Source organism: Dipodomys merriami, unplaced genomic scaffold, assembly GCF_024711535.1.
Source record: "Dipodomys merriami isolate MVZ:Mamm:240054 unplaced genomic scaffold, mDipMer1.0.p SCAF_71, whole genome shotgun sequence".
In the NCBI taxonomy this organism is placed as follows: Eukaryota; Metazoa; Chordata; class Mammalia; order Rodentia; family Heteromyidae; genus Dipodomys; species Dipodomys merriami.
Window position 1 is genome coordinate 195,040 of NW_027206302.1, and position 12,852 is coordinate 207,891.

At 35.5% G+C, this 12,852-nt stretch overlaps 1 protein-coding gene across 6 annotated transcripts in view; it reads right to left on the reverse strand.

Annotated features, from left to right (window-relative positions):
* The window catches only part of Atg4c (autophagy related 4C cysteine peptidase), a 69,647-nt gene that overhangs the window by 8,057 nt on the left and 48,738 nt on the right, over nt 1-12,852 (reverse strand). For all 6 annotated transcript variants that reach the window (XM_070008948.1, XM_070008945.1, XM_070008949.1 and 3 more), the window contains one exon: nt 12,409-12,528. In XM_070008948.1, coding sequence (XP_069865049.1) covers nt 12,409-12,528 — 120 coding nt within the window. The remainder of the gene's footprint in view (nt 1-12,408; nt 12,529-12,852) is intronic.

The following is a 12,852-nucleotide window of genomic DNA, read 5'->3' on the forward strand; positions in this document are numbered from 1 at the left end:
CACCCAGGCCCAGAGTTCAGGCCCCACGACTGGGCCCAAAAAAAAATTAAAAAATAAAAAATTAAGCCAAGCATTGGTGGCTCATGCCTGTAATCCCAGCCACTCAGGAAGCTGAGATCTGAGGATCACAGTTTGAAGCCAGTCTAGGCAGAAGAGTCCATGAGACTCTTATCTCTAATTAACAACCTAAAAACCTGAAGTAGAGATGTGGCTCAAAGTGGTAGAGTGCTAGCCTTGAGCACAAAAGCTCAGGGACAGTGCTCAGGACCTGACGTCAAGTTCTAGGACCAACAAAAAAGAAAAAATAATTTTTTAAAATAAAACAATGTTTCAACAACCAAAAAAAAAAAATTTCTTTTGCTTTCTTTTTTTTTTGCCAGTCATGGGGCCTGAACTCTGGGCCTGGGCGCTATCCCTCAGCTCTTCAGCTCAAAAGGCTAGTGCTCTACCACTTAAGCTACAGCACCACTTCAGGTTTTCTAGTGGTTTATTGGAGATAAAGAGTCTCACGGGCTTTCCTGCCCAGGCTGGCTTTGAACTGGGATCCTCAGATCTCAGCCTCCTGGGTAGCTAGGATTACAGGCGTGAGCCACCGGCACCCGGCTTTGCTTTCTATTTTTTAATGGTGTTTCTGAGGTTTGAACTCAGGGCCTCACGCTTGCTAGGCAGGTGTTCTATCTGCCACTTGAACCACTCTGCCAGCCCTTTTTGTTTGGGTTATTTTTGAGTTAAGATTTTGCTTGATACCCATGCCATCCTGGATTGCAATCTTCCTATTTGTGTTTCTTCCATAATTGGGATGCTAGATGTACACTACTGCACCTAGCTATTTGTAGAGATGGAATCTCACATACATTTTTTGCCAGGATCACCTTGCACTGTGATCCCCTCATCTCTACCTTCCAAGTGGTTAGGAGTACAGGCTGAACTACTGCTTCAAAAAAATTTTTAAATAGTTTGAGACAAGGTCACATTTTCTATCCCAGACTGGCCTTAAATTGTGATCGTCCTGTCTCTCGAATACTGGGTTTTACTGTTTTGTGCCACCACATCTAACAGAAATAAATTTTCTCTCTCTACACTCACACACACTCAGGGTCTCATACTCTACTACTTGATCCATGCCTTCAGCTCTTTTTTGCTTTAGTTTGTTTTTCATACAGTCTCTCACTTTTGTTCAACTCAGCATACAATACTCCCACCTCCAACTCTGAATAGCTAGGACTAGAGACACGTCATACCAAGCATGACCCAGAAATGAGCTTTTCTATTGGCAATAAAGACCATCTAAGGATTCTGAAAATTTTACTTGAGTTACAGAAAATGCTGAAAAATCTCAATATTATTTACATCTACCATTAATCATGATCAGTTAAATATAATGTTTTAAAATAATAATTTTAGGGGTAAAACTAAATTCTCCAATGTCAACATTCAACTAAAGAATTACCCAATTCTTATATATTACATTTATAGATTCTCTTGAAATCTGGCTTAAATAAATAAGTAGGCCTAGCATATAGATACACTGTTAAATTTTAGTTAAGTAAGACACTTAATATAATATAAAGAACTTTCCTTTCTTTTCTTGGCAGTACTGGTTTCTGAACTCAATAGCTCACACTTTCTAAGCAAGTGATCTATTACTTGAGCCATGCTCCAGACCTAAAATGCATATTTTACTTGTGTAGAAATGAACCATTTAAAAATAGCCATATAACAAAAAAACTAGAAATAATGAAAGCTAGATCTTATACTTCATATGCTAATTTACAGATTGTTTTAATCTATTATATTTACATCCTCCAAAAAAAGGCAGAGGGGCAAAATGTGACAAATGAAAATGAAGAGGCAAAGAGGGCACCAGATTCATCTGATGAATCACCTTTCATCACCAGCAAGTAGCTGGAATATAGTCCAAAATATCTTGTCATTTTACATTTTAATTTTAATGTCACATGTAAAAGTCCACTATCTAATGAGCAAGTGTCCACATACAGCATTTTCAGATCAACACAGCACAGCTAACATTATCATCTCTTGCTCTTTCATTCAAATCAAGAAAGAACTCATTTGAGTTTATAGCACAAAACTAAGTTGCTCATCAACATCATATTTAAAGCTGTCCCACGGGAAAATGTCAGACAGGAAATGTTTACCCCTTTGTTATAAAATGTACCTACTTTCTATAAACTCTCTTACAATGTCATCTTCTTACGTATAATACCTCTTGATTCAAACTTTTGAGAATTAGAATTTTCTAATGTTTTCAGTTTATTTAAAATAATCTTAAAGGCCGTTATATGAAGTCAATGCCAGTGGCCCATGATTATAATCCTAGCTATTTAGGAGGCTGAGATGTAAAGGTTGCAGTCTGAAGCCAGCCTGGATAGAAAAGTCTGTGAGACTCTTATCTCCAACTAAGTAGCAACAAGCTTGAAGTGGAGATATATATAGCTCAAGTGATGGAGTGCCAAACCTGAGTGGAAAAGATAAGGAAGAGCATGAAGCCCTCAGATCAAGCTACAGCACTATCACAAAAAAGGCAATCAGATGAAATATACTTTAAAGATTTACCTAAATTAGTTAAAAAGTTATGTCCACACAAAACCTGCATACATACATTTGTAACAGCTTTACTGTTTGGGTAATAGCCAAAACTTAGGGATAACCAAAATATCCTTTAGTAGGTGAATGGATAAATGCAGTACATCCAGACAATGCAACATTATTCTATACTAAAAATAAATAAATTACAAAGCTATCAAAAGACATGCTGAAACTTTATAAAAATCCACATTGTACAATGAAAACAGGGGCTGGGATAGTGACTCAGTGGTATAGTTTTTGTTTGTCTTGCATGCATGAGGCCCTGAGTTCGATTCCTCAGCACTACATAAGCAGAAAAAGCTGGAAGTGTCACTGTGGCTCAACTGGTAGAGCACTAGCCTTGAGCTGCAGATCTGGGAGACAGCACCCAGGCCCAGAGTTCAGGGCCCACGACCAGCATAAATAAATAAATAAATAAATAAATAAATAAATAAATAAATAAATAAATAAATAAATAAATAAATTTGAAAAACAATCTGAAAGACTATATACATACTGTATGATCTCAATGATGTGACATTCTCGTAAAAACACCATAGAGATGGTAAACAGATCAGAAGCTGGGGAAAAGAGGGATGAATAGGAAGCATAGACACAATTTTTATAGCAGTAAAACCATTCTATATGATACTATAACGGTGATATACATCTCTATATACTTCTAAACCCCATGGAACATCCAACTCATACTGTGGAGTCTTAAAGCTATCAATTTTAAAATTTAATTTTTCCTGAATTTCAAAAGGTTGTATAAGGAGATTACAAGTGAGCTTGTCCAAGTGTATAGTGCTTCTTGATCAGTCTTCTCATGCAAAGATGAGTCCTCTCATTGAAGTTATTGAATTTCACTGTTCCTCACAGCCACCGCAGTCACAGGATTGGACAATAAAGACATCAAATGAGAGCTCTCACACATTCAAATGTATTTATTAAATACACTCTTCTACAGTCATTTATCTTTAATGCCCACTTCATGGCTTCCCAACTAAACTATAATCCCCTTAAGATATTTGAAAGATATCAGACTAGATTTCAGAAGGATAAACCTATGAAATAAAACAAAGATCCCTCAGATTTTACTTGAAGAACACACACTAGGAGGACTCCGGGAAATGCAATCATGAACATAAGACTAAAACACTACCAATTTCAAAAAGACATTCACTGAAATAATGATGGGCATGAGAAATTGTGTGTCCTTGGAGGAAATGAGAATGTTTATCCTAGAAGAAAAAGGAAACTTATTTCTCTTACACTTTGAGCCTACAGGTAAGTCACATGGAGGTAGATTCCAACCCAGTATAAGCTTTAAAAAGAAAAAAGTAATGAAAACTATCTGAAAATTGAAAAGACATCGAAGAAACATCACATAATTTGAAATAAAGTTCTCTATCACCTGAAATAAAGATTAGATAATCTACTGCCTGGAACATGGATTGATGTATACATAAGAAACTATAACATAGTCCTTATGAGTACATATTCTTGAGTTACTATCTGAGGCTTGACTCTCAGCATTATCATTTATTAGTTGTGACCTTTGTGAAAACTACTGAACCTTTCTAAATGCAAAATTCCTCATCTGTAAAATAGATATAACATTACCCACCTCAGACTAAATGAGATAATGTATACGAAGTGCTTAGCACAGTACCTGACCTACAGTAAAGACTCAACAAATGTTAGCTTCGGGTTGAACAACATCAGGAGCTCTAGGATTTAATGTCTATAAAATATAAATTTAGTTCATAGCTAAAGGACAAGTGGTCAAGTGTAATTTTTCCCTTGTGTGGACATCCTTTCCCAACTTAAATGATTAATTTCCTAATATTTGTATTTTTCTTTCCAATTTTCTAGCCTGAGACATCAGCTCTATTAGATAATATATTTGTCATTAAATCACTAGACTGGAAACAAGTAAAAAAAAAAAAGAAGGAAAAGAAGGTGTAGGATTAAAAAATAATCTAAAACAAGCCATTCACTAGGCAGCAAAAGAAATGTAAGCCTCAGTTCACAAGTTGGGAAGAGATGGTGTTGGCAGGGTACCTGAGGAAAATGAATATCTTGTAGAAGCTGGAGAGCAGCATACAAAGATAAAAGACTTTCCAATCATGGAGAGATAAAGACACAATGAAAAAAAAGAAAAACAATTTAAACCTACATAGACTCATTTTCCAAGTCCCACCTTACATTCAGTACTCTTCATCCCTACAGCACCACCCCAACAGAGGAAAATAGTCATTCCTTGGAAACAATGAATAAAGATGTAAAAGCTAGTATATTAAATGCAGTGATCATTTCAGAAGGTGAGGAATTAAGTAATAAATAAAATACTAAACTGTAGGACCCTCAGTATCCTTCACTTCTTGCACCAAGAGTACCAGTAAACAATATAAATTCCACAGGAGATGCTGAAACTTCTCTACAAAAACACCAAACAAATCTGGAGGACAAGCACCACTTATTAACATGAGAGGATGAATCTATAAAAATACAAGCTCATGTGAAGCCAGGCCCAAAGAAACATAGGTCCCATGGTTTCTCTTATTTGCAATAACTAGTATATGTCTAAGTAGAGCAGAAAAGGTCAGATAAGGTGATGTTAGGGAAATGAACCCTAAGATATGTATTCAAATGTTTTTTTTCTTTCATGCAATTGTTTCTAACATAGTTATAAGATTATTTCTTTGTTGCTTTGTATGTCCTTCCCCATGGTATAACCCCTGCTTTCACTGTTTTTGATGTTGGTATAATTTGTGGAGGGGAAGGGGAAAAAACAAATCGTTTAAATAGGGATACAGGTAGACCCATTGCAACAATGAGATGTACAAGTCGTTATATCAAAAAAGGAACTTGGCGGGGGGGGGGGGGGGGAGGATGGGAAGGGATGGGAAGGGGAAACAAAGGAGGAGGCTTCAATGCTTGATAAGAAATGTACTCATTATCTTGCCCGTGTAATTGTAACCTCTCTGTAGAGTATTTTCACAATAAAAAAAAATACAAGCTCATTACATAGTCTTACGAGGACAGAAGTCATCACAGCTAAAAAGCCATGTTCATATATGAAGAACTTCTCAGCTTTTTAGTGTCCCACTCTTAAAAAGAAGAAGATACAGAAGAGCGGATCATTTGGGTAAAAGCATCCAGTGGAAAACCAGATAGTTACAGGAAAAACAAAACAAAACAAAAAATAAAACAAAGAAATTATCTAGAAAGAAACATAATAGAAAAAAAATAATAGAAATAATAGAAAACTGAAAAAAATTACTACAAATAAGTTCCTCAGGGGAAGAAAAGAGAGAAAACAGATCCTTTAGAAAAAGAATATAGGCAGGGACCAGTGGCTCACACCTGTAATCCTAGCTACTCAGGAGGCTGAGATCTGAGGACCACAGTTCAAAGCCAGCCCAGGCAGGAAAGTCCATGACACTCATATCGCCAATTAACTACCAGAAAACCAGAAGTAGAGTTGTGGCTCAAACTGATAAAGCACTAGCCTTAAGCAAAAGAGCTCAGGGACAGTGGCCAGGCCCTGAGTTCAAGCCCCATGACAAAACCAAAAGGAGAATGAATGAATGAATGAAAGATATGAAAGAGGGAAAGAAAGAAAGAAGAAAGAAAAGAAAGAAAGAAAGAAAGAAAGAAAGAAAGAAAGAAAGAAAGAAAGAAAGAAAGAAAGAAAGAAAGAAAGAAAGAAAGAAAGAGGGGCTGGGAAGGTGGCTCAGTGGTAGAGCGCTTGCCTTGCATGCCAGAGGCCCTGGGTTCGATTCTTCAGCACCACATAAGCAAAAAGAAAAAAGCCAGAAGTGGCACTGTGGCTCAAGTGGTAGAGCGCTAGTCTTGAGCTGAAGAGCTGAGGGACAGAGCCCAGGCCCAGAGTTCAGGCCCTACAACCGGACTGAAAGAAAGGAAGGAAGGAAGGAAGGAAGGAAGGAAGGAAGGAAGGAAGGAAGGAAGGAAGGAAGGAAGGAAGGAAGGAAGGAAGGAAGGAAGGAAGGAAGGAAGGAGGAAAGAAAGAAAGAAGGAAAGAAAGAAAGAAGGAAAGAAAGAAAGAAGGAAAGAAAGAAAGAAAGAAGAAAGAAGGAAAGAAGGAAAGAAAGAAGGAAAGAAAGAAAGAAGGAAAGAAGGAAAGAAAGAAGGAAAGAAAGAAAGAAGGAAAGAAGGAAAGAAAGAAGAAAGAAAGAAGGAAAGAAAGAAAGAAGGAAAGAAAGAAAGAAAGAAGGAAAGAAGGAAAGAAAGAAGGAAAGAAGGAAAGAAAGAAGGAAAGAAAGAAGAAAGAAAGAAGGAAAGAAAGAAAGAAAGAAAGAAGGAAAGAAAGAAAGAAGGAAAGAAGGAAAGAAAGAAGGAAAGAAAGAAGGAAAGAAGGAAAGAAAGAAAGAAGGAAAGAAGGAAAGAAAGAAGGAAAGAAAGAAAGAAGGAAAGAAGGAAAGAAAGAAAGAGAGAGAAAGAAAGAGAGAGAAAGAAAGGAAGGAAGGAAGGAAAGAAAGAGAGAGAGAGAGAAAGAAAGAGAGAGGAGGGAGGGAGGGAGAGGAGGAGGGAAGGAAGGAAGGATAGAAGGAAGGAAAAGAAAGAAGAAAGAATATAATGGGAAAAGAATAGAATAAAGACAGGAAATAATCTTCTTCAATTTCAACAAAATTTCCCAAAATAGAAGGACAATCAATGAAAATGATTACAAACTCAAAAACATAATGAAGCTTCAGAATAGTAGAGATAAATAGTAGTATTCAACAGTTTAAGTAGAGCTACAGTAAACTAAGCATTTGTCTATTTGATCTTTAATTTTCATCATTATGAAGATTACAGTGGCTAGTACAGTGGTTGTTATATTACAGTGGCTAGTAGCTACTACTGTTTTCATTAAAGAAGGTTAAATATTACATCTAAGGTTACACATTATATATACATGTTGTATTTATACAGCTCTCTTTCACATACAGAGAGAGAGAGAGAGAGAGAGAGAGAGAGAGAGAGAGAGAGAGAGAGAGAAAATAGATGGCAGCAATTGAGATTCAAATCTAAAACTTTCAGAGAAAAAAAATCTCATTTAAAGGAAAAGAATTCAGAATGGCCCTGTCTCAAAAAAGAAAAAAAACCCTCTGAAATTCTACCCCCTAATATGTCACACTCTTATTCACTGAGGATCTCTTAAGTCAAGGCATCACAGTATTCTAAAAGCAAGTTACAAAACTGGGTTATTTAGGCCACTATATTTAGGACATTTCTTGTCTCTTGGTGACATCTCACTCACTTTGTGGTAGGTTTAAATAGGCAGGTTTCACGGACCAGTTATGACCTTTGAGAAAAATGCGATGAATACTCAAAGACAAATGTTTTGTACTCCCCAACTATATTTTGTCTTTAGAACTTCCACTCTAATGTATTTACTGTACCTAATGTAATCTTAGCCAAAATATTAGATATTTGCAGAGAGATATATACTAGAACATTCTTTAAAATATTATTTGGAATTAAAAGATTAAATAAGTAATTCTTATTCTTTAAAACAAGCTAAGTGATAATCAACAAAACAAAAGTTTAAATAAAAATATTTAACCAGCTGGGCACCTGTAATCCTAGCTACTTAAGAGGCTGAGATCTGAGGATTGTGGTTCAAAGCCAGCCCAGGCAGGAAAGTCCCAGACTCTGTTTTTGTTTTTGTTTTTTTGGGTCCGGTCATGGGGCCTGAACTCTGGGCCTGGGCGCTGTCCCTCAGCTCTTCAGCTCAAGGCTAGCGCTCTACCACTTGAGCCACAGCGCCACTTCCAGCTTTTTTCTTTTTGCTTATGTGGTGCTGAGGATTCGAACCCAGGGCCTCTGGCATGCAAGGCAAGCGCTCTACCACTGAGCCACCTTCCCAGCCCAAGTCCCAGACTCTTATCTCCAATAAACTACCAGAAAACCAGAAGTGGTGCTGTGGCTCAAGTGGTAGAGCACTAGCCTTGAGCTGAAGAGCTGAGGGACAGTGCCCAGGCCCAGAGTTCAAGCCTCATGAATGACAAAAAAAAAAAAAAAAAATTAACCTTTAAATATAATATTGTAGAATTGTCTACTACACACCATTTAAATAAATAATATGAAAATGTACAGATATAGACTACCTTTAAGTCACTAGCAAATGAAAAATTTCTATATATATAGATATATACATAAACACATATATATTTATATAGACAACACAAATGTTACATACTATTAGTGAAAAAAATAAGTAACATGTAAAGGAACATATAGTGATTATATGTTATATATAATACATAGGTATATTATACTCATTTAGGACAGTAGCTATTAGTGGGAGGGGGAAAAAGGATTAAGACAGGGAAAGATAACCAATTAAATTTTTCATAAACTCAATAATGGAATATAGACATTTGTTCTGTTAGTCTTTACAGTTCCTATAGGCCTGAAATTTAAAAATTAATATAATAAAGTAAGTATACTCTTAGTGCAGTTATTCAACTAGCATGCAAGATCCATGATGTTATTTTAATGCACTTTTCCAGCCTCATCCTTCACTATTTCCCATATCAGTGGTTACTAAGTCTTGGACATCTACATATCACCCTCATTATGTTTGCTATGTATGCTATCTCCCTTATGACTAATGAATATTTTTCTTTTCATCATTTGTAACTGAAGTAGCTTTCTATATTAAAAAACAGGAGATCACATGTTTAATATGCTAGTTATGTTTTTATAATATGGATATAAATAAATGTCTACAGATATTTATATGTCTATAGATATGTTTATATATCTATAGATATATAATGTATGCCTTAGAAACACTTAAAAACATCATCAAGTGTCACACAATTTTAGGTTACACTGTCTTACACCAGTGGTCCTCAACTGGTGTATAAGATTGCAGGAGTCTTGTCAAAAATAGAGGCTCCCAGGAGGCTACAATGCTTGATAAGAAATGTACTCATTATCTTGCCCATGTAATTGTAACCCCTCTGTACAAAATAGAGGCTCCCACGCCACCCACACCCTTAGGGGTTCTGATTCAGGCAGTCAGAAGACAAAACTTTTGCCCTGCATCTATACTGGACATCCAACAAATTGTACTATTTGCCATTCTCTAGGTAAGCTCCACAGTGGGCTTCTGAATTTTTCCTATTATTGCCTCAGCTTGAAGTACTCCTCTCTCTCACCAAGTCAATGGAAATTAGACTACATTTTAAGACTCATTTTAAATATCACCATCACAATAAAGTACTTTGACTTGGATGTGACATCTCTCTCATTTCAACAGCCTTCCTTCCCCTATCAATTTATTTCCATTTCCATATGGATGCTTATCAGATTCAATGTAATATATGCCTACTTGTCTTATTCCCCCTCCTCAAGCATAAATGTTACCTGAGGGCATGTTTTATATCTTATTCAAAAGCAGAGATTATATTTCAGTCATTTTATGCTTTGCATACAATAGTTACTTACATACTTTCCAGGCTCCAGTTTAACAATTTTATTGCTATTTTAAAAATTGTACAGAACAGAATATTCATTCATAAAGCATTACAAGTTAAGTATGAGACTCGACTCTAGCTTCACTTTCAAAATAAGAAAACCAAAGTTACATTCTAAAAAAAGTTAACTCTTAAGGTGTTTTAATTTCTCAAGGAAATAGATTAATAAAAAATACCAAATTCAAGTTTTAAGAAAAAAAAGGAGGGAAAACTGTTTAATGTATGACTACCTAAGTAAAAGTATATTATTATTAATGTTTTGGTTTTTTTCTTTGGTTGGCCGTGGGGTTTGAACTCAGCCTTGGCACTGTCCCTGAGCTCTTTTGCTCAAGGCTAGCATTCTACCACTTTGAGCCACTTCCAAAAGCTCTACTTCCAAAAGCAAATTATTAAAAAAGAAAAAGTACTTGAGAATCTTTTTAAGTATATTATTAAGTTATTAACTGACAGTGTTTGATACTTGTACAAAGCTCCATTATCTTAAGATCAGCAAAGTTAACTGATCTCACAAAATTCTCACTACTCTCAAAACATTACAAAAGAGTTTCTCTTTGCCTTAATGATGAATATTACTGATTCACTAGAAGCAATTATTTCTAATTATTCCTCCAGTGTAAAAGATATTAATAACTCTTTTTAAACAGAAAACATTAATATGCAAGCCATCTGTAAATTGTTTTTTATTTGCTAAAAAATAATCTTTGTTCTGTTTCTACAGACTCTTCTACTGCTCGAAACACAATTATTTTAATCCAAATAGAAAACAAACTGGTGAAAATAGAACTTCTAAATGGAAGATGTTCATCAAAGCATCAATATGTCACAATATCACCTATTTCAGCACATACATGACTTTATCAATACAATTATAAAGCTAAAATATACAAATGAATCCATCAACTGCAAGTACCAAAGAAAGAAAAAATGAAGAATGCAGGCTTTGCTCCCTTTACTTGGCCCTCCATGTCGACAAGGAGGGTACACGACAGCGCTGTGCGAGCTGAAGCGTCAGGAAAGGTCCCCCATGCCTCATTTTTTCCTCTTCTCATTCATTTTCCTGTCACACTCCTGGCAAGTTTCCCCTTCTACATGTCAGGGCAAGTAAACCAAACCTACTATATATGAGACTTTATACTTAACTTTTCATTCTATTTTTTTACATTGTTGAAAAATATAATTTCAACTAAGTATATCCATTGTCCTTAACAAATTAACTAGAAGTAAAACTAATAAAATAACTATTATATCTAAGTACAGGTTAAAAAATTTCAAAAAATGATTCTAGTATTGATTCCACTTATCATAAAAGATAACCTATAACTAGTGGTCCTAATAGAGACCCATCCAATTATACTTACCTCTGAAGTCCGGAATCTTTTTTTTTATTTCCTAAAGTACTAAACACTCACAGACCATTAAGCCTCTGTAAATGTTTTAGCGGTAGTCAAGGACCAAAAACATGCAGAAGTTTAAAGGTAATAAGAAGTTAAATAACCTGTTTTAGAGATCCTGAAGTAGACTAGATCAGATTAGACAAGCTTATTGGAAGGTAACAACACAGCTCATCTGATGAAGCAGTCCTGAGAAATCCAAAAATATCATTTCTCTTTTAAAAAAAATACAAGAACACTTGGACTAACAAGAAATAATGCACAATTTGGCTTGATCAAATACTTCATTAATTTTTTTTTATCCCTAAGGGATTGCCCTTTAAATTTCTCTTCTCGTGGAATATAACCTAATTGCTTGCTCAGGGCTACAGTTTGCAGGATTTTTATTTCAACAGTGCCACCTAGTGGAAAAATCAATACTTTCACTTAGTTACCAGTTTTATTTGTCTCAAACACTGACTGGAATAGTTTTATTTTCTGATTTGCAATAGTCCTAACAGTAGTAACATTAAAAGAGAAATTCCTGCCAGCCTGGGAAGAAAAGTTTGTGAGACTCCTATCTCCAATAATCTACTCGAAAAATCTGGAAGTGGCACTGTAGCTCAAGTGGTAGAGTGCTAGCCTTGAGCAGAAAGAGGCAGGGACAGCACCCAGGCACAGAGTTCAAGCCCCAGAACCAGGAAAAAAAAAAAAAAAAAGAGGGAGAGAAAGAGAGACATTTTATCCAGGGTAATCCTAGCACTGGGGAAGCTGAGGAAGAAGGATTCCAAGTTCAAGTCCAGATTACACAATGCACACACACACACACACACACACACACACCATAAAGGAGAAATTTTACAAAAGTATCACAATTTAGCATGTTTATCTTCTTAAATGCTATGATAAAAATTAAGTCTTCACAAATATAATATTTTAAATAGAGGTACCTTAGTGATTTCTTCAGAAGCTCGTTTGAAGTCCTGAACATTTCGACAGTAAAATCCTATTGTACAGCTAGGATCCATTTTTCGAAATGACATCTTTTTGGGAGAAGGGCAGTGGAATGTCTGTAATTTTTAAAGTTCTTTAGAATTAATTTGCCTTTATTTGATGGACTTGAGTATATAAAAGACTATTAAAATTTGATATGGAGCTTTTTCTCAAAACTATAAATGCACTTTCAAATGGCAATTCAGTCCTTTCATTGTCTTTCCTACTCCCCAACTTATAAAACACAAGACCTAACATTGTGAACAATTTAATTTACCCAATTACCTTATATATCGGAAAGCAAATTGTGTTAATTCTAACACAAAAAGAGATGAAAAATGGTTTCACTAAAATGCTATTTCTATAAAATTGCAATTAAAGTCTATCCTGTTAGAGATTCT